This window comes from Camelus dromedarius, chromosome 2, assembly GCF_036321535.1.
Source record: "Camelus dromedarius isolate mCamDro1 chromosome 2, mCamDro1.pat, whole genome shotgun sequence".
NCBI lineage: Eukaryota > Metazoa > Chordata > Mammalia > Artiodactyla > Camelidae > Camelus > Camelus dromedarius.
Genome location: NC_087437.1, coordinates 21,092,176 through 21,114,152, shown reverse-complemented (window position 1 = coordinate 21,114,152; position 21,977 = coordinate 21,092,176). Strand labels below are relative to the sequence as shown.

The 21,977-nt window shown below is 43.9% G+C and overlaps 1 protein-coding gene, 1 long non-coding RNA gene, 1 other non-coding gene and 1 pseudogene across 3 annotated transcripts in view; 2 read left to right on the top strand and 2 right to left on the bottom strand.

Annotated features, from left to right (window-relative positions):
• The window catches only part of LOC105086322 (ribonuclease inhibitor), a 42,530-nt gene extending 29,053 nt beyond the window's left edge, over window positions 1–13,477 (bottom strand). The window contains exons 1-6 of the mRNA XM_010976800.3: window positions 13,245–13,477; window positions 9,490–9,560; window positions 8,484–8,693; window positions 6,626–6,778; window positions 2,194–2,339; window positions 46–186 (exon numbers count right to left, since the gene is read on the bottom strand). Coding sequence (XP_010975102.1) covers window positions 46–186; window positions 2,194–2,339; window positions 6,626–6,778; window positions 8,484–8,663 — 620 coding nt within the window. The 5' untranslated portion in view covers window positions 8,664–8,693; window positions 9,490–9,560; window positions 13,245–13,477. The remainder of the gene's footprint in view (window positions 1–45; window positions 187–2,193; window positions 2,340–6,625; window positions 6,779–8,483; window positions 8,694–9,489; window positions 9,561–13,244) is intronic.
• LOC116150808 (uncharacterized) overlaps window positions 1–20,001 on the top strand; it is a 33,038-nt gene extending 13,037 nt beyond the window's left edge. The window contains exons 3-6 of the long non-coding RNA XR_010383202.1: window positions 2,088–2,352; window positions 17,400–17,557; window positions 17,787–18,019; window positions 19,772–20,001. This is a non-coding gene — a long non-coding RNA (uncharacterized LOC116150808). The remainder of the gene's footprint in view (window positions 1–2,087; window positions 2,353–17,399; window positions 17,558–17,786; window positions 18,020–19,771) is intronic.
• On the top strand, window positions 19,646–19,718 carry TRNAP-GGG (transfer RNA proline (anticodon GGG)). The gene has a single exon. It is a non-coding gene; the product is annotated as a tRNA-Pro (tRNA).
• Window positions 20,002–21,181: 1,180 nt separating the features above from the next.
• LOC105086343 (large ribosomal subunit protein uL6-like) lies at window positions 21,182–21,747 on the bottom strand (annotated as a pseudogene).
• Window positions 21,748–21,977: the final 230 nt, after the last annotated feature.

The following is a 21,977-nucleotide window of genomic DNA, read 5'->3' as shown; positions in this document are numbered from 1 at the left end:
GAATGGTGTGGAGATGTGGGGGTGGCGGGGAGTGGGCCTCCTCACCGGACCGCACTCTGGCACATGGCAGAGCCCAGCCTTGGCCCACTCTGCGGCCCCAGGCCACAGAAGCGCAGGCTGAGGTCTCGAAGCCTCTGGTTGTTCTCCAGGCCTGAGAAAATACTCTCAATTTCTTCATTTCCAAATCTGAAAAGAAATGATAGGAGCAAATAAGTAACTTTTAAAACCACGTCACCCATTGGATTATTAATTTTAAGACACTACCCAGGGAAGTTAGAGGCACTCTTGCTGGTCCTAGGGCCAGGGCTGGCTGTGGGGGTGGGCAGAGATGGTGGAGGTGGGCAGCCTGGGAGTGGAGGAGTAAGTTTGCAAAGTGAAATCACACCCATCGTCTCATTCATGCCAGCAGCAGCCTCTGGTGGTAGGCAGGTGTTAGGTCAGAAGCCGAGGGCCAGTGAGGTAAAGGGCATCTTTAGGGAATTTGGAATGTCAAGGCTTGAACTTTAAAGTGAGGTGAGTAGAATTAATAGAAATAACTTAAAATTTATTAATTCATTCAACAAGTAATTATTGAGGGCCAGCTACCGTGATGGCTGTGGGGATGCAGCCGTGTATGAGAAAAGGGGCACCCTGCCCACTGAACTTCACAGCCTATCAGGGAAGACAATGAGGGAAGAACTCCAGTCCCCCAGAGGCTGGTAACCTACAGTCTGACCAGTGCTGAGGTCTCAGTGGTGATTCCCAGCTCCCACACCCTGACAACTCCAGGCATCTTAGCAGCCACAGGATTTCAGCTGTCAATTAAAATAAGCTGTTTCCTTGAGATGGGAGTTCCTTCATTCTTCCCACAGTACATGTCTCTGGGTCCAGCACAGGAGCTGGAGTCTAGAGGGATCTCTTAGCAGTGGGGCTGTTTCTGCCTGGTCCAATAGGGGAGCTAGGGAGACTCCGTGGCAGATTGTGCACTCATGGCGTGGTGTCCCAGGGACCCTAATCCTTCTGCTGCCCTGTGTTAGGAGGCCGTGGCTAAAGCTCCTCCCAGCATTTCAGAAACCTGGAGGACCTCCACAGAATATTCACTCTCCCCAGCTTTTGCTGATGGACTTGTCCCATGTCACCACCAGGGCCCTAGTAAGACCCTAGTCCTTTTATGGGGCCTGTTTGTCACTGTGGTACCACTTCTCAGGCATGACTCATCTCACTTCACAGTCCACTGGCCTTTTGAGTACAAGGTACCACTTGGCTCTATGGGAAGAGTCATGGAATCACAGACATGGGAAGTGGAAGAGATCATCTCAGTATAGGTCAGAGAGTTTGCATGACCTACCCCAGATCACACAAGCAGTTTGCAATTATTTATGGATGGTAAATTATAGACCCCAGCAATCTACTATCATGGGTCAGAGGAGGGCTCTGATTCAGGCAGCTGGATTCACATCTAGGCTCCAACCCCATGAGCTGAATGACCTTGAACAAGCCAATTAATCCCCCTAAATTTTTCCTCACCTATACTCAAGGGATAAAAATGGTATGTATCTATCATTATGTATCATACATCTATATGTAATGATACATATCTATCTACTGTTGAAAGAATAAATGAGAAAAATCCATGCACTGCTTGGCACACAGTAAGCTCTCAGTAACCATTAGCTGATACTATTATTATTATCATCACTACCCCTGACCTCCCCTGCCCGGTCCTCTGAAGGTCTTGCTTTGCTCCTCTGTAGCATCATACCTTTCCTCTCCTCCCCTGGTGAATATTGACCCATCACCTAAGGAATTCTGGTTTCTCTTATGCAACCCCCCCACCCCTAAACTGTGGATGGACATCTTTCTGCCTTGCATTAGACATAATCAAGAGCATGTCTCCTCTCTGTGTTGTACCAAAGACTCCCTCAGACAGCTGCATTGCCTTAAATATACCTGTATCTTCCTTAGCAACGAGCCGCATGTCTTGTACAAACTGGCCTTCAACAAATATTTGTTGAAAGAATAAATGAATGACAAGAGACTCTTTTTGAGAACCTCCCCATTTACTCAGGAACAAGAGCTCTAAGGAGGTTTTGGTGTGTCATTTTCAGTGATGACTTGATGAGGCACAAGGAACCAGAATTTTGCCCTCCCGGCCTTTGCCTCCCCAGCCTAGAGCAGGAAGGACCATGAAGGAACTCTGCGTTCCAGCCTTACTTGCAGTAATCGAGGACGAGAGAACGCAAACTGCTGAACTGCAGAGCTGTCCCAAGTCTCCCCAGAGACCACGCATCCATCCTGCAATCCATGAGTTTGAGGGTGGTAAATGGGCAGGCGCGCCCCTTCGATTCCAGAAGCGAAGCCTGAGAACACAAGGTAAAGAGCTCTGACACTATGCAGACCAACATGCCCTGTGTCTTAGTATGTTACTTTAAAGTCACTTATGTTAATTTCCTCAACATTTTTAACTCTAAGATAATGTTCTAATTACCCAAGGAGAAAGTAGCATGAAAACAAAATAATTTCCCTTTAAAATGAAGACTCATTGAAGAATTACATGGGAGATGCCAAGCTTGATGGTGAGATAGGACATATTGTAGCACAATATAAGCACGAGTCTGTGGGAAGGTCATTTCTTGTGGTAACAAAGGATCCCAGTGACACTTAAATCCCCACCTAACTGATAGGAGAGGGATTTTAAAGCTACAAATCGTGAAGGACACCTTTTAGCAATTAGCATCACCGCAACCTGAGGATTCCTTCAGTTCAGAATTTAAGCCTCAAAAAGGCTCTGATGGGGTTGGGAGGATTTAGGGTTTTTTGAGGTAATGACATGTTGGTCAGAGAGAGGATTCCAAATTATACTTTGGTTGGGAATGAAAAAGCACTTGCAACCTTAACTACAGAGCTGGTGCCTGAGGCCTCTTTAATGAAAGAACATCTAGTTGGTTTGAGCGCTGGATCGGATTCTCAAGCTGCATTTTTGATAGAGGAGGCCATGTGGCACGTCACTGCTGATGTTAACGTTGGTCTCTGCAAAATAAACTCTGGACCAGGTCCTAAAGATCTCAACCAGTGCTTTGCAGTGCCATCCCTTGGGCATCATTACTGCTGCGGGCAAGACCGCAGCTGTCTTCGATAGAATTTCTCAGCAGCCTCCAGATTACCCAGAGGGCTACATTTTAAGGAACTGCTAAGGATCACTTTCAACTTTTAACTTTTAATGGACAGCATTCTCTTTCTGGCTTGAATGGCCTGGGTACCCTGACTTACCCTCTGAATAAAAACAACCCGAAATTCTGCTTATATATTTAAAATATCTTTTTTAAAAATTATTTTTAAATTGTGGTCAAATACACTTACAATCTACCATCTTAATCACTTTCAAGTGTACAGCTCAGTGACATTAAGTATATTCACATTGTTGTGCAACCCTCACCACCATCCATCTCCAGAACTTTTTTTCATCTTGCAAATCTGAAACTCTGTACCCATTAAACAAAAGCTCCCATTCTCCCCTCCCTCAAACCCCTGGCAACTGCCATTCTACTTTCTGTCTCTATGAATTTGACTTCTCTAGGTACCTCTTATAAGTGGAATGCTACAGTATTTATCCTTTTGTGTCTAACTTATTTCACTTAGCATGAGTTCCTCAGGGGGTTCATCCATATGTTATTTTGTTTTGTTTTGTTTTGTTTGGTAGTAACCATCCTAGTCGATGACGTTGAGTATCTCATTGTGGTTTTGATTTGCATTTCTCTAATAATTAATGATGTTGAACTTCTTTTCAGTTGCTTATTGGTTATTAGTATGTCTTCTTTGGAGAATGTCTATTCAAGTCCTTTATCCACTTTAAAATCAGGTTGTTTTTTGTTGTAGAGTTATGGGAGTTCTTTATATATTCTGGATATTAACCCCTTATCAGATATAGAATTTGCAATTATCGTCTCCCTTTTCACTCGGTTGATTCTGTCATTTGATGCACAGAAGTTTTTCATTTTGAGGTAGTCCCATTCATCTAGTTTTTCTTTTGTTGTCTGTGCTTTTAGTGTCATATCCAAGAAATCGTTGCCAAATCCAGTCTCATAGTTTTCCTCCATGTGTTCATCTGAGAGTTTTAAAAATATCTTTTTAAAATGTGTTGATTGACTGGTAGGTTAGTGAGGAATACACAAAAGACAATAAATGAGAGAAAGTGGGAACCTAGAAGGGTTACAAGGCACTGAAGCCAGCTTTCCCTTTAGGAATATCAGTAAAGGAATAGATTTGAACTTTGGTTTTCATGCATCATACAGTCTAGGGGATAGATTAAGCCCAAGGTGAAGAGTCCAGTAGGAAATTCTGCAAAGAGATGTGGCCCAAAACATAAGGTGAGCTATAGTGCTATGCCCTCAGAGTAAGGATGAACTAGAAATAAAGCCAGCTCTGCCTTCCGCAAAGGATCCCAGGGAAGTGGCCTATCTCAAACTGATACTGAGTGTATGGGAAAAAATACACCCCTGAGAACTCACAAACTAGCCATAGCACAGGTTAGCACCCTGAATTAACATCACCTGGATGGTTCCAGGAAACATCAGATCAAGAATTTAATTTCACGTAGCTCTGAGATGGCAGCATCCTGAGTATGTGGCAGAAGCAAATGCAGATCCTCTCTGGAGAAAGCGGTCTTCAAATCAGAGCTCAAGGAGTGGCCACAACTGTTTTTTTTTTTTGCAGGAAATATGAGTTTACAGTAAAAAATAAATCACAAAAACATACAAAGAAATGTCACCATAAGTGAGAGTCAGTAGAATCAAGAGTCAGCAGTATCAGACTCCAACCTAATTCAGATTATTGAAACTGTTAAATGCAGATTATAAAATAAGTTTAACACATTCGGATAAATAAAATTAGGGATTTTTTTAAAAGGCAAGAGAGGAGAAAAATGGGCACCAATGCCCTCTTCCAATCTCCACTTCCTTCCTCCTCCCTGAGAGCTATTTTATGATAAACATTATAGCCTTACCTGTTTTTTGAACTTCATATGAATGCAAGCATAGAGTATGTATTCCTTTTTTTTTAATTTTTAAAAAGTTTATTTATTTATTTATTTTTATTTTTCTGGTTGGGGGAGGTAATTAGGTTTGTTTATTTTTAATGGAAGTACTGGAGATTGAACAGAGGACTTCATGCATGCTAAACATGCGCTCTACCACCAAGCTATACCTTCTCCCCAGTATGTATCCTCTCTTCATTTGTACAACATTATGTTAGTGAGAGTTGTCATATCTTATTTTTGCATAGCTGTAGTTAGTGTATTTTCATTGCTATATAGTGCTCTACTATATAAATATGCTATGATTTCTTTATCCACTCTATGTTGATAGACATTTGGTTGCTTCCAGTTCTTGGCTATTTTGACTAAAGCTTCCAGGAACATTTGGTGTATGTCTCTTGGTGCCCCCCAGCCCCACCAACACACACACACACACACACACACACACACACACACACACACACACACCCCATGCATACGCACGCACGCACATTTATGTTTGGTATATGACTATAGAGTGGAATTGCTGGATCGTAGACTTTAGTATCAGTAGAGACTTCAATACAGTTTTCCAGATGTACCAATTATGCGCCCATCACAGTGTATGAAAATTTCAGTTGTTCCCTATCCTCACTGACACTTGGTAATCTGCTTTTATTTTCATTCTTCCAGTGGCTATGTAGTGGTATCTCTTCATGTTTCTAATTTTTATTCTCCTCATTCCTAATGAAGTTGGACATCTTTTTATATGTTTATTGGCTGCTTGATATCTTCTTTTGTAAAATGCCTATTCAAGTTTTTGATCATGTTTCTACTGGATTATTTCTCTTTTTCTTATATAGCCTGCATAGGAACCTTTTTGGTTATATATGTAGCACATATCTTTTCTAGGTCTGTGGCTTCCTTTTTACTTTCTTAATGGTAACTCTTGTTGAACATTAGTTGTAATGGAGTCCAATTTATCAGTCTTTTATGGTTGGTGCTTTTTGTGCCTGCTTGAGAAGTTTTTCTCCACCCCAGTCACGGTGGTATTTTCCTTTATTATCATCTGGAAACTTTATTGTTTTGCCTTAAATTTGTAGTCCATCTGGAATTGATTCTGGGGTATAATGTGAAGTAGGAATCAAGCTTCTTTGCCTCCCATACTGTGTATTTTAGTTCCTCTTGTTGTCCTCAGTGAAAGGATTGATCTGAATGATCTGATTGCCCTTTCCGAAAGTGAAGTTCTATATATGTTCACAAAAGTGGAACTTCAATTAAAAAATGATAATGATTAATCTATAAGTGTATATCCAGCAAAACTATCATTCAAGGATAAAGGTTATGTGTGATACGATAGCAGTCAAAATTAGTGAACAAGGAGACATTTTGACAACATAATGTGAATAAAAGAGTAAGTCGCAAAATCATACACAAAGTACAGTGTCATGCATGTAAGTAAAAACATACATGCACATGTAATACAAGTGTAAAAACATGCATGGGGTTGTTACACATCAGCTCGAGGCTGGTAGTACCTCTGGGAAGTAGCTGGGGGAAAAGAAGTGAGATGAAGCTTTAGCTATTGTGTTTATAAATGTCTGCAATTTTCATTTTTTAAAACACATGACTCACGAGTCTGGCCACCTCTGGGTTGCTCAGTTGAAGGCCCCAGATGGAGATCTCTCTCCCCAGCATGTAACACTCATCCTGCACGGTCATGAGCAGAGGTTCCAAGGAAACTGGTAGGATGCTTGGTGGGGAATCATCAGGTCTTACAAGTACAAACTGGAATGGAAGAAAAAACTATAGGTGGGCATCGTAAAGAGAGGGCCATGTATCCGAATATGTGGAGAAAGAGTATTGTCATTAGACAACGTCAGAAGAACATTTAAGATTGTTACTGACTTTGGATCAGGTGTGCATTGGGGTGATAATTCAGTACCAACTTGGGACTTCCTGCCCTGTGCAAAGCTCCATGAAAAGTCCCATAGGGCAGAGATTTTTTTCAGCATGGCCATTATTGGGTCAGGAAATCAGTTTAGTGGGTTGCAACCAGCTTACTTTTTTTTTCTTTAATGAAACAGAAAAGAGAAGTTATGTGAGTGTATCCTATGCAGTAAGGAATAATTGTCTCATGAGACTTTTATTTGAGTGACATTCAAAATCAAAACAGAGACCCAACCAAAGCAACCAGCCCAACAGAAACAGCTCTTATGGTCATACTGATTCATAACAGTACTTATAAACTGGGTCACGATGTTAATTATATTTCTAATGGAAAACATTGCTGACGAGGTTATAGATTTGAACAAGATTTATGATTAACCCTTATGATTAAGTGGTGGAGGCTAATTATAAATACTACCATAGGAAAAATTAATTAGTGATTGTTTTACCACAAGAAAAGATGGCCTCCATTGGGGTGAGCTGGGAGATGTGCGGGGGAGAAGCTACTGCAAAAGAAGGAATCAGAGAGACCTAGGAGGGCACAGAGGGGAGAGGAGAGTAGAAGAGGTGGAGAGGGAGAGGCTGAAGGCACAGGACGGGAGGAGGGGGGAGGGCAGCTGCTCTGGGAAACGGAAGTTCAGGCGAAAGATGGTTAAAGAGGAACTTCAGGAGGTTCTTTTTGTGCGGGGTGCAATGTCATCACCCTTCTATCCCCCAAAAACATTTAGGAAAATATGGGTGAAATGGATTTCTGTCAAAGTCACCTTAAAATAATGATTTTTTTTAAACAACCCATCTCTAATTATTTTGTTTAATTTGTTGTCTTGTTTAACACTCAGCATTTTAGGAAATTAGTAGGTATGTGATTATTAAAACATAGACTGTCTTTCTGGGCTGGTGATAGAAAAGCTGTAAAGCCGGGCAGTCCATTGTTGGGTGCCAGGCTCCCTCTTCTGGTCTCTCAGGTGCCTCTTCCCATGAGTTGACCATTTATTTCACTGCTGGTCTCTCTTTTTTCCCCCTCTCATCCAGTTCCTGGATTTAATCTCAGAAAAGATACATCAGATTTTTTCCTGAAATCCCAATTATATGTTTGCTGACCTCACTCCAAGTGAGATGGGAGATGTGGATGTGTGCAGGTCTGGCCTGATGGCAGGGACACATCAGTTGTCAAGGCAAGAAGACATTCTCTTAGAGTCAGGTCGGGTGGCTGGAGTGCTGGGGAGGGAGGTCTTGGAGTGATGACAGAAGTGGTGCTTTTGAGCTGGGCTCTTAGAGGTAGAGTGGGAGGAGGGGCAGGTTGGCCATTCCAGAGGTGAAGTGGTGTGAGAAAAGGCAGCCCTGTTGGAAGGACTGGGATGGGCAGATTCAGAAATAGGACTGGGAAGACAGGAGAATTGCTGAGCAGATCTTGGTGCCAGAGACAGGCTTTGGATGTCATTCAGGCAGGAACCACCAGTTCTGGGCTGGAGGGGACTGAGGACCTGTGTTCCTTGGGAGAAAACTCATCAGTTCATTTCAGGGAAGGAGAGGATACACTTACCTTGCTGAGAATCTGCTCGTTGTTGATACTGGTTTTCAAGTCCCTTTTGATGGCCGGACACACGGACGTCTGAGTCTGGGCACAATGCTTCTCATATGTTTTCAGGAACTTTTGAAGAGTTGTAACGATGGGCAGGGGTGCTCCTTTAGTTTTTCGATTTCCTTCCTTTTCTCTTGGCATCGTTTCATAGTGTTAGATTACACTTGGATTCTGAAGACAGTAACTTGCCGTGAAACTCAACACACAGATGTCTTTTTAAGGAGCAGATCACACTTCTCCCACTAAAAATTGGCAAGTATTGCTGCACACCCTTCTCTGAAAATCGTAAAGTGCTTCACTAATCTTAAAATGGGAGTAGGGAATCAAAATAGAGATAGTTGAGCAGAATTTTTCAATTTGCAACTTCTATATTCATAGAACCAGGTTCTTTTTAGATTGTTTAATGGGAGCAGTACTCATGGAACTTAATTATAAAGGAACATAATTAACATTAATAGTGGGTACAAATATTTCCAAGGACATATGATTTAAAAGTGGAGTAAATCTCTTCATAGACATAGTTCTTGCTGGGCAGTATATTATAGTGATTAAGAATGAGGGGAACAGACCTGGATTTTAGTGTTATCTCCACTATGTGATTCATTGGGTGGCCTTAGATAAATTATGAAGACTCTTCAAGCCTCTATTTCCCTATCTGTAAAATGGATTACGGTTGTCCTAAGCGTTAAGTAAGATAAGTTTATAAAGCACTTAGCACAGTGCCTGGCACATAGTGGAAGTGCTCAATAAACTTTATTATTATTATTGATGTTCTGGCCACAAGAATCAGTACTGATTTTGTCCTTTTAATTGTCCAGCCTCGGAGAGTCTCAGGGTGTGATAACTTAATTTAACAGTTGGGTCTCTGAACTGGGTTCATAGGTTTATGGGAATTATTAGAGTTTTCCCACTTGACAAAGTTTCTAGATAGAGACTGTCAAAAAAAAAAATGTGTTTATTATCTTACATTAGAAGTGGCTCTCCTTGTTGAATCCAAGCCTGGTGGAGCATTCCAGTGAAGCCGGAAGGAGACAGGGGCTGTTGAGAAAAGCAGACATCAGGAGGAATACCACTTCTTTGCTGCCACTACCATTACTTTCCTACCTGCATTACTGTAGCAGCCTGTGCGCCCTGCTTAGGTCTGTTTTCCACCCAGTTGCCAAAGTGATGTTTTTGAAACATAAATCAGGTCATATGACTCTTCTGCTTAAATCTCTCCAATGGTTTCCTATTACATTTATCTTTACTGAATTTTATATACACTTATTCTACCAGTTATTGAGAAAGGTATATAAATGTAAATTTCTTTCTGCTATTAATCCATAAATGTTTGTTTCATTTATTTTGAAGCTATATTACTAGATATATTGCAAGTTTAGAACTGATAAATTTTCCTGGGGGAATCTACTCTTTTGCCATTATTTAATATCCCTCTTTATATCTAGAAATGCTTCATGTCTCAGAACCACAGTTCCCAAACTGTGTGCTGAGGTGCCTGGAGGCACTACAAACTTATAGGGCACTTCAGGATATTTTAAATTTTCAAGGGAAAGCTAGCAACACCTGTTAGATGCTATTGAGCTACTGGAGGTAATTCATCTTTTCAAATTAGATCACACTTGTATTACTATCCTATTGCTGCATAACAAATTAGCCCATCATTACTGAAAACCATTCTGGAAAGAGAGAGTGAACCCCACAGAATGTAGAGACACAGATACTGGGATAAGGGAAAATCACAATAGTAATAGCTTTGGTTGAGACTATACAGATTGTCTGATCCAGGGAAGCCATCACTAGGATGACCAGTGGTCCCAGGACTTTGAGTGCTAAAACCAGGAAACTACTGGGCAAACCAATGGTTATTTACCCTGCCAGTCCCTACATCCATGGCCGTCACTGTAGTCCCAGAATTCTGCTCACAGCTGTGCTTCAGTCAGCTGCTGCAGAGCAGCCAGACTTGGCAGCTACCTAAAACCTATTTGCCGTCTTGGGCCTGGTCTTTGTTTTACATGGAACAAAAATAAGGCCTGGGATGGGAAAGAAAGGACTTGTTCTGGCTGAAAACCACACTGGGCCTACTGACTCCCAAGACTATTCTGTATTTTTTGCATGTTAAGTTTTTTAGTTTTTAATTAAAAATAGTAAGTTTACAATGTTGTGTCAATTTCTGGTGTACAGCATGTTTCAGTCATACATATACATACATATATATTCCTTTTCATATTCTTTTTCATTATAGGTTACTACAAGATATTGAATCTAGTTCCCTGTGCTATACTGTAGAAACTTGTTGTATATCTATTTTATATATAGTACTTAGTATCTGCAAATCTTGAACTCCCAATTTATCCCTTCATACTTCCCTTTCCGCCCTGGTAACCATAAATTTGTTTTCTATGTCTGCTGAGTCTGTTTCTGTTTTGTAAGTAAGTTCATTTGTGTCATTTTTTTTTAAGATTCCACATATGAGTGGTACCATATGGTATTTTTCTTTCTCTTTCTGCTTACCAAGACTATTTTTGGAAAGCATCTCAGGTGATGCTTATCATTGGGCAATTGGCAAACACTGCATGGCATCATGGGAGACTGTGCGGGTGGGGAGAGGGCAGCCCAGGCTTCCAGTTAAGAACTTGTTTGAATCCTGTGCCTGTCAATTATTAGCAGGGTGATTGTGGGTAATCAGCTTCACTTCCCTGAAACTCATTCTCTTCATCTGTAAAAATGATGGGGATATTGACCTCTTTGACATTTGTAAAGATTAAATGAGATAACAAATGTAAAGTTTTTTCATTAGTAACATGTAGTTGATGATAACAAAGAATCATTATGAGGAATAATGGGTTAGTGCATGACAAATGCTAAGAACAGAGCCTGGCACGTAGTAAATGCTCAGGTGGGACACCTGAGGCATAGTGAGGTTAAGTGATTTGTCTAAGGGCAGACACTGGTAAATGGTGCAGCTGGGATTGAAATTCAGACAGTCTGGCTCCATGGCCCAAATTCCTAACCACTCTAAGGTACCACCTATTAGATACTGTTATGGACTGAATATTTGCAGCCTCCCCCCCTCCCCATTTATATGTTGAAGCCCTAACCCCCTAGTGTGATGGTATTTGGAGATGGGGCCTTTGTGAGATAATTAGGGTTAGATGAGGTCATGAGGGTGGGGCCCTAATGATGGGATTAGTGTCCTTATAAGAAAAGATACCTGAGAGCTCATTCCCTGTTCCCCCTTCCACCTCCCCCACCTCCCCCACCTCCCCCAAGCTGTTGAGGTGGCCATCACCTACAGGCAAAGAGAAACAGCTTCAAAATGAAGCTTACATTACTGGCACCTTGATCTTGGATTTCCCAGCCTCCAAACTTGGGAAAAATAGATTTCTGTTGTCCATGGTGTTTGATTATGGCAGCCCAAGCTAAGATGGTACTTATTCACAATATGAAGTATTTCTCATCAGCCTTTTCTGGGTATTTACAGAAGCACAAAGTATACACACATACAATCTATAAACATTCTATTAAGACACTCTTAAATTTTGAGTTTTTTGGTTACTATTTTATCATGAACGTTTCTTCATGTCATTTCCATACAGAGTAAATGTGTGGCCCAGGCTGGCAACTACCTAGGTGCTCAAGGCCAGAGTCATTGGCTGAGAAGTTAAGGAGGAGGCCTAAGGAGTAGATATGTGAAGGAAAAGCTGGGCTGGTCTAACAAGATAACTCACAGGTCTAGGAATGTGAAGGAGAGGCTGGGCTGGGCTAACAAGATAACTCACATGTCTAGGAATGTGAAGGAGAGGCTGGGCTGGGCTAACAAGATAACTCACAAGTCTAAGTATTGGAATACTGATCTGAGTTCTGCTGGACTAACTTGTAAATCTAAGTTAATTAGTGTTGGTTTGCTGTTTATGTTTTTTTGCTAGCCAGCTGGATTTTCAGAGATACATATCTGGCTTTGAAATGTTGGTTTGCTGCCTCCCCACCTCCACTTTTGTGATGATAATGATGCTAAAGCTGTTCCTTGCCTATTGGCTGAATACCCCAAGCTTGTACTTTACCCTTTAAAACCTCATGCGCACGTCTTGGATGTGCTCAGAGCTTCGGAGCGGAAGTCCCTCTGAGCCCGCTGGCTTAACATCTGAGTGCTCCAACCCTCCGAGTGGTGCTTGTTTCTTGACTGGCCTGTCGTTTCCGTAACAGATACTCTGCCCTATGCTAGGTTTTCTCAGCTCCTCTGGCTTGACTCTTCTAAATGTGGTGGTGGGAGTGGGTCTGAGGGGGTGACAGCAGAGCCAGAGGGCCCTGCAGTGGAGGAGGAGGGGGAGGGGGAGGAGGAAGAGGAGGAGGAGCTCCCAGCCAGCCCAGCCCCAACAGCTGTGGGCTCCCAGGGCACAGGGAGAGGGAAGGCAAAGCGGGGCTGCTTTCTGCTCCCTCTTCTAAGGCAACAATTTCAACAGATTCGGGAAAGAATCCTCATTACCTACTGAGGCCGGAAATCCGTACCCAGGGCGCCAGGCCCCCCTGCCCTGGGGATGTCCGAGTGGGGAGGGGCTGTGTCGCTGGGGTGGAGGAGAAGCGAACACAATCTCTATGGAGCCCAGGTCCCAGCCTGTCTGGAGTATCTAACCAGGGGCCTCATCGTTCGCGGTGCCGGAGCCGCGTCTCCCCTCACCCCGCCCGCCCCCCGCCCCCCGCCCCAGGCCTGCGCCCCGCACTCACTCCGGCGCACTGTCTCCGCGCGTCCCTCGCCGGGCCAGCTTCCCGCGTCGGGTGCGCGCTATGGAGACGGCTACCAGGGGCGGTCGCAGCGAAGGGCGGAGGTGGAGCCGGAGGGAGAAGAGTCGGGGGCTGGAGGAGGAGGAGGGGTGGGGATGACGGCAGGAAGGATCATGTTCCAAGGTTCGTAGGGACTCGGCCTTGGACCTGGAAAACTCCAGGTGTCCTCGCTGCGGGTCAGGGCGCCAATGGCACTGCGAGGGATGAGGTCTAAAAGGGACAGAAGCTGGGGACCCGTGTCCTTGGTCATCAGTGGGGAATTACGGGGCAAGGGGCAGAAGTTTCGGAAGGATAAATATCTGTCTCTTACTCGCCTGCGCGAGGTCAGCTGTGGACCGCACCCGAGCCCCTATCACGGTTTCCCAGAGAAACCGAGTTATACATGGTGGTTACATCCCACAGCAACAAGCAGAAACCAGTGTGAGAGGACTCTCCTGTCCACTCCAGAGATTTCTTTTTTCTTTTTTCCTTTCCTTTTTTTTTTTTTTTTTTTTTTTTTTTGCGATTTTTTTCCCCTCCCAATCACAGGAGGGCGCCAGGATAAAGGAGGCAGCTCAGAGGCTGGGCCAGGAAGTTCTTCTGGGGAATACGGAGAAAAGAGATGCAAAAGTATTTGGCGCTTTCGGAAGACGTGGATGGGGGAGAAAAAGAGATTTTAAGAAGTCTTGCTGTGGGCAGTGGCTTTGGGGCTTGTAAATTTAAGGATTGGGGGCTCCCAAAGATATTCATGCCCCTATCCATGGAACCTGTGAATATGGTACCTTACATTGCAAAAGTGACTTTGCAGGTGTGATTAAAGTTGCAGACCTTGAGACAGGGTTGTTCTTCTTGATTATCTGGGTGGGGCCAATCTGATCGCCTGAGTCTGAAAATAGAGTCCGGAAACTTTCCCCGCTGTGACAGAGAGAGAGGTGTGATGAGGAGAAAGGTTAGAGAGATGCAAGGAGAACTCAACCAGCTGTTGCTGGCTCCCAGGATGGAGGAAGGGGACACGACCCTCTAGAAGCTGGAAAAGTGGGGAAATGGATTCTCTCGAATCTGCATAAAGGAACCCAGCCCTGCTGACACCTTGATTTTAGTCCAGTGGCTCCCATGTGGGACTTCTGACCTCTAGGACTGTCAGATAATAAATTCCCTCCCTTTCTCTCTCTCAATATAGAATAGGTTCTTAATAAATGTTTAATGAAAGAATGAATAAATAAATTGGATTAAATGGATTCACAGGAAACTGCAAATGGAAAATAGTCCTATAACTTCTCCACACTGGCTGTAGTTTTTTCAGTGTATATTTTAAACCCACATGGATCTAATTTGGCACAAAGTGATCAAATTGGCAGGGGAGGTCAAGGAGGGCAAGGAGGAATCCTCTCTTTGAACAGACATGACTTTCCAATGAGTCAGCACCCCTGGGTTATTTCTGCTTTGTGCAGCCTCTTCTCTTCCCCTGTTGGGCCCTAGTCCCACTTCCTAAGACATAACCAGAGGCTGAGTGAGGGAGAAGTCTGGAGTAAAATGAGGAAGCGCACTTACAGGTCACGGACTAGGACTCAAACAGATGCTTGGGGAGCAGAGGATGATGAGGAAGGCCAGAGCCCAAGAGGATAGGGACAGAACCAGGGTCAGAAACTAAATAGATCATCAGAGACAAGATGAGGAGTCCCTGTGCACAGTGGGCAGGTTCATAAAGGAAATGTAATGCTAGGATTAGGTTCAGCTGCGAATGTCAGCAACCCATTAACACTGGTTGGAACAATATAGAAGTTCATTTCCCTTTCATGTTAATGAAATTCAGGGGTAAGCAGTCTAGAGCTGCCACAGAAGACCCAAGGTCATGAGGAATCCAGGCTTCTTCTATTTTATTACTCTGCCATCCTCAGTATGAGACTTTGACCTCACGGCCCAAAATGGTTGCTGAGCTCCAGCCATTTTGTTCCCATTTCAGATAGAAGGGAGGAAGGAGAACTGGACAAAGAAGGGCACATTCTCTCCCTTTAAGGACATTTCCCAGAAATCATGTATGACACTCTTGCTTACATTCCATTGGCCAGACCTACAGATATGATCATACCTAGCAGCAAAGGAGGCTGGGAAATATGGTATTTATTCCAAGCAGACATGAGACCAGCTAAAAATGGGAATTTCTGTTACTTACAGAAGAAGGGAAAGATGGATACTGGGCGTTAACTAGCAACCTGAGTCACAGCAGCTTTGTAAGTTGGGCAACCTGGAGCTCATTTCACTTTGTGTGACTTTAGGTGTGACTCACCAGGGCTGAATTACCGGGGAGGCTAAGCATGTGTTTTGAGCTCCTGCAAAGCTGGGAGACAACACAATGGCAACAACAAATGCAGGGGAAGAATTTGATATTTCATATTTCAAGAAAAACCCTAGCAAAGTAGTTTTGGGAAAAGTCAGAAATTTGTTGAACTTTATTATCTGTATTTTGCAGTGCAGTGTTGTTTTGGTTTTCGATTTATGCATAGGAGTGAGGTGTTTATTTCCATGATCTTTTTGATTCTACACTTAATCCATGTGGTGTGTCATCTTTTTATAATCAGTGACGCCATGTGGGGAAAACTATTCACACTACTTGCATGTAAAAAGTAATTTAACCTTTAACGTTAAAATATGTGGCAAAACCCAGAAAGCATCTGTCATGAATGCAAGATACTTCCAATAAAAAATAAGTTACATAGTAGGTAGTAAAAAAAAAAATCAGACCCTCAGAATGAATATTGGTATCAGCTCACCCCACCTGCGTGCCTTGCTCCCTGCTGACTGCAGCCACCAGAATCTCAGAAGGGCTTTGAGGTGAATTTGGCTTTTGGGGAGGGAAGCTGTTCTGCTACTGGATCATATGCCAGAGAGAAGGCAACCCAGGAGAAATCATGACGAAGAAGAAAAAGGAAGAGAGGAAAGAAGGAAAGTGAGCAGAGGAGGGAAGAGATACAGAGGAGGGTGTGAAGTCAGAAGGGGCAGAATAACTCAGGGGTGGTCCACCCTTGAGGCGGTGGTTCTTAAATGTCTCCACAAATATATCTACTCCTCCCTTCAAAAGGCAAGACCTAATCACTCATTCCTTGAGTGACTCACTTGTAACGAATAAAATATGGTGGAAGTGATGGTGTGTGACTGGGTCACAAAGGGCATCATGACATCCTCCTTGCTCACCTTCTTGGATCACTGGCTCTGGGAGAAGCCAGCCACCATGTGGGGAGGACGCACAAGCAGCCCTGGGAAAGGCCCACGTGGTGAGGAACCCAGGCCTCCAGCCAAGGGCTGTGCGAGTGACATACCTTGGAAGTGGGGACCTTCAAACCCACTGAAGCCTTGGACTCCTGCAGCCTCATGAGAAACCTTGAGCCAGAATCACCCAGCTAAGCCGCTTCCAGAATCCCGACTCTCAAAAATTGTGTGAAATAATAAGTGTATGTTGGATTAAGCTGTGCTACAGGTGAAAAGATGAATGGAAAGAGTCGGGTCCCTGATAGCGTCACGAAGCCGCTGAATCCCCGGGGCTGCCCTCCTCTGGGTTCTCTTTACATAAGGAAAGGAACACCCAGTTTATTTAAGGCAAAGCTATCCAGATTTCTCTTACCCACAGCAGAATGGCTGACACATCTTCAGAAAATGTACAGACATTCAATCACACAATTAGAAAAGGAAGCCATGGGCACGTTTCACAGTTTTGATTGGGATCATTTTATTTAGAATTTTTATTGTTGACCTGTCTCTGAAAGGACATAGTAACAGCTGTGAAGAGAACAGGATTATAGAGGCCAGAAATGATGACATTAATCTCTTTGGGTTCTCAAGAAGAACAAGGGGTTTTGAACTGAAAACATGAAAGCTGGCCCTGCTGGCAGCCAGGCCGCTGGTTTCCCCACATGCACATAAGCAATGTTCAGGTGAGCCTCCACCCTCCAAGGAGAGACAGAGCAAGGCCATTCCCCAAACACAAAAGTGACCAGACGACGCCCTCTTCTGATGAGTCTGAGTGACTGTTGCCCCTTCACCAGTTACAACCAAGTCCAGGGCTCCCGCTTTCTAGATGATATTACATGTCCAGTTACCAAAATGCTCCCTTCTTCCTCGCAGCATCCAGTCTAGGACTGCCTCCCACCTCATCCTCCTGAGAATCACCTATGAGAATCCTGTGAGAAGTTCCTCCCAGTTCCATCTCCTGAGGCTCCGGGGCCATCCTCTTGTGCAGCAGCAAGCCCAATAAACGGAACATCGTTTTTCTCTAACTGCAGGTAAGTCTCTGGTAATCTTTGGTCAGTGGGCTTTAATAGAAACCCCCCAAACCAGAGCTTTAAGCCCTTCCCATCTCTAGTGGTCCCAAACAGAGGCTTAGGAGTAGTGCAAGGAGCTCCCAGCAGACCACAGGATCTCGGCTGCTAGGGGATGCTGCTACTATAGCTAGTTTGCTTGACCTTGGCCTCAAATAACTTCTCCCCCACACCTGTGTGTCTTTTCTTCCAGCACTGACTGGAAGGATAAGAAAAGGACCGTGGACCCTGAGATAGCCGCCGCCACCACCTTCCCAGGCCCACGTCCCCCAGCCGAGTTCTTGGGAAGCTCCCCTCTCCTGTTTGCTCTCTCTGACCATCTTTCAGTCCTGACCAGGTCCATGTGGAAAAAAAGAGGCAAAATCTTCACTGAGGAAGCAGTGAGACCCTTGCATCAGGCAGGGAAAGAGGGAGTTTCTTCTTGAGGTATGCTTTGAGGGAATAGGAGGTTTTCCTGGGGTTGAGCAGGTGTGAAATTCATCGGCACTAGATGTAGGGCATTCAGTGAGCACTGGCCTTGCAGCCGTTTGCAGGTCTTTCTGAAACATGTTCTGGTCTGAAAAGACATCCCCAATGAAGATTGTAACTAAAAGAGCCAAGGAATGTTTTCCAACGAGAGACTCTATGGAGTAGGACATCTGCAGACAAGCTTCAAATAGTTTTTCAATGAGGTGAAGAGGATGATGATATAAAACTGAGTCTTCAATATGGGCGATATCTGTGCTTCTCAACCCCGACTACACATCAGAATCAGCTGGGAGAACTAAATGACTGCCCATGCCTGGGAACCTATCACAGACCAATTACATGGGAATCTCTGGGGTGGGGCCCGGGCATCAGTATTTGTTGTCCATGATTCTACCATGCAGCCAGGGTGGAAAGGCACTTGTGTACGGAAGAACACTGAGACCGGGAATCAGGAATCAGCTCTCTCCTTCCCCAAGCAAAGTGTTCACCCACTATAATTTTCCTCATCTGCAAAATGAGCAAGGTTGATGAGTGTTTCTGAAACTTTAATATGCACACAAATCGCATAGTGATCTTGTCAGTATGAGATGCTGGTGCAGTAGGTCTTGAATGGGACCTGAGATCCTGCATTTCTAAGAAGCTCCTGCATAAGGCTGAGGCTGCTGGTCCATGGACCACACTTTGAATGACAAGCCATAAGTTAGTGGTTCTCAAAGTGTGGCTCCCAGGCCAACAGCATCAGTATCACCTGGGAAACTGTTAGAAATGCAAAATCTTGGGCCTTGTCCCAGACCTACTGAATCAGAAACAGGACTTAGCTACCTGTTTTAACAAGCCATATAGGTGATGCTGATGGATGTTCAAGTCTGAGGAGCATGGCCCTGTGAATTCTAAAATCTCTTCGACTTTGGAATTCTCTGTGCCCAGTCTTTTGGACTATCACAGTCTTGCTCCTTCTGAGTACCCCAAACTAGAAATTGATCAGCACTAGAAGTGACCCGGGAGGACCACCACTGTATGTTCCTTCCCAGCATTGTCCAAGTTTTAGTCCCCTGAGGAGCCATTCCCTGTGGCAACTTGGAGCTATCACTGCTTCCCTTGCATGATTTTATGTGTTAATTTGGTTGGGCCACAGTGTTCTGATATTTGGTCAAACATGATTCTGGATTTTTTTTGAAGGTGTTTTTTGGATAAGATTAACATTAACTCCATAGATTTTCAGTAAACAGATTGCCCTCCATAACATGGGTGGGCCTCATCCAATCAGTTGAAGGTCTGAATAGAAAAAGACTAACCTCCCCTGAGAAAGAAGCAATTCTGCCAGCAGGCTGCTTTTGGATTCAATTGCAACTCTTCCCTGCAACTCCAACCTAGCAGCCTATTCCATCAGATATTGCAGATTTTGGACTCACTGGGGCTCGACAATGGAAGAATTGGACCATATTCTTAAAATATCTACCTACCTATTTATCTACACATCCTGTTGGTTCTGTTTCTCTGGAGAATACTAATGCATCTAGCATTTGAAATTCCTTTCAGCTCCTCCCCCTCTTTAATGCCTCTGCTTTTAAAAAATTATCTCGGGGAGGATATAGCTCAGTGGTAGAGTGTATGCCTGGGGTGCATGAGGTCATGGGTTCAATCCCTGGTACCTCCATTAAAGAAATAATAATAATAAAAAGTGGTCTCCACATCTTTTCTGTTCTCAAGGCCAGATTCTCCGAGTAATAGTCAAGCATTGAAGGGGGAAAATACCCAGAAACCTAACAGATCTGCCACCTTGAAGATCTCAGATCAAGAGCAGTAGACCAGAAGGGCCAGGCTGAATGGAAATTCACTTCTTTAACTTCAAGGAGAATCTCATTATTACTACACTATCTGCGGCAAAATATCAGACACTTCTTTTAGTAGCTGTTAATAAACAGGGCAAAGTTATAACATTGAAGGCTTATTGTGGAAGTTGACAATTCTTTTCTTATTCAAATGAATTCAAATTAAGTTGAATATTCAAGTTTTTCTTTGGGTCCCACCCCTTGCACCATCCCAACTGAGAGCAGGGACAAAAAATGTGCTTGGCCTTCCTTTGGGTGTGGGTCCTGTCATTGGCAGTCCCACCAGAACCTTAAGGAGTGGGGCGTTGGGCCAGAGGGAGGTAGGGGTGCAGGAGCCAGATGAAAGGTGAGGAGGATGCAGGTCAGGGAGAAACAATAAATATTCCCTATAGCATGAGATTCCCTGAGGGTAGATATGCTGGAAAGCAGAGTATGCTTTGAAACAGTACCTCTCACGAGCTAGCTTTGATTGCTGTGGGTCCTCAGTACAGTCATCTCTCTGGGTGAAAGGTGGCCCACTTCATGGCCAAGTGCCTGCCTATATTCTGTACAGAATGGCCAAATACAACTTGTTTTTCATGGTCATCTTTTATGAAAAAGTCTTACAGAAGGGAGTTCGATTCAGATGAGAATCACCCAATTTCAAATATAAAAATAAGCTGTATAGTCCAACTTAATATAGAAATCTGTAGGATTTGATATGATAATGTGCAAGTTATTTCTTGTTTTTTTTTTCTCAGTGCCACACCTGCCCTTGTACACTGTGAACCACTGGGGCTGCGCATCTGCAGCTTACATCTCCCAGGCTCTTCTGCCAGCTGGGTCTCTGTTGGGTTCTGCCAGTTGGAGCACTGGTGGGAGACCAGAGGAGGGAGGGAGAGAGAAGAGTCCGTCTTTGGGCCTGATGGTGTGGCCGTTGTTGGCAGGCCCTGATGGTTGCTGTTGTGGGAGTAGAAGTGGGGTAACTCCTAAGTCCCAGCAGTCCAGTCAGAGGAAGAAGCTTTTCAGTGGTTCTATATCTTTGGTGGACTTGGAAACAACTACGACAGTGGTTCCAAAACTGTGGCAGCAGATGGAGCATTCCAGACTCCAGCTCAGGGTGACTTTGGCAGCTTCTGATATTTGGTTATCTCTTCCCGTCCTCCCTCACTCCCTTCCTTCCTTCCTTCTTCCCCGCAAATAAACAGGGTTGTTTTTTTTTTACTGCATCTTTAAAATACCACATAGGTCTTATAGGTCCTAGGAATCATGTAGCATCTTGTTTCTGTAGCTGCACGGCTCTTAGATCTCAGTCATCAGCCTGCTGAACTGTTCCAATTCCAGAGATGCAGATACCAGCCCAATTTTCTAATATCCTTGTTCTTAACTGTTGTGGCTTGCTGAATCAAAGCAGCTGAATTTGAGACAACTTCACTGTCATTTCCTTCAAGAATTAACTCTTTTTTTTTTCCTGCGGCTTGAGATATTTAAGTAATGCCTGGCCTCATTTGAACCGGTGGGTGTATTTTTCACCCGAGAAATTTCAGATTTCAACAAGAGACTTATTCTTCTGAATAACAGCATTGGTGGGGGAATATACACCGACCTCATCTTGTAACGGAGGACCTTGTAGAACACTGTGATCGTGCTCTGTCCGTGACACAGATAGTACGACAGTAGCCAGCTCCTTTTGATTTCCCACCATTTGTCATCCTGGAGCCTCTTCTTTCTAAGGAGACTGAATTTGACATCAGTGTGACTGAAGTCCCTCTGCAGGGTTCCTCTGGGGCCCGTCACAATAACTGTGCGCCCCTTCAGAGCAATGTCGACATTTTCTGGAAGGTTGACGTTCTGATTACTACAAATGGTCTTCATTGTCACAGTAGACGCGGCAAAGAGAGCTCCCTGCTTCTTTCTTTTTGCTCCTCCTCCCTTTTGCTCTTCCAGTCTTCCTAACACCTTTGTAAAAATTCCCCGAGTTGAATTCCCTCTATGTGAAACACCTGAAGTGCCTTCTCTTTCTAACTGAACCCTGACTGATATGGAAAGCACAAATTTCTGAGTTTCATGTAAGGAAACTTAACTCTTATATTTAAATTGGCTCT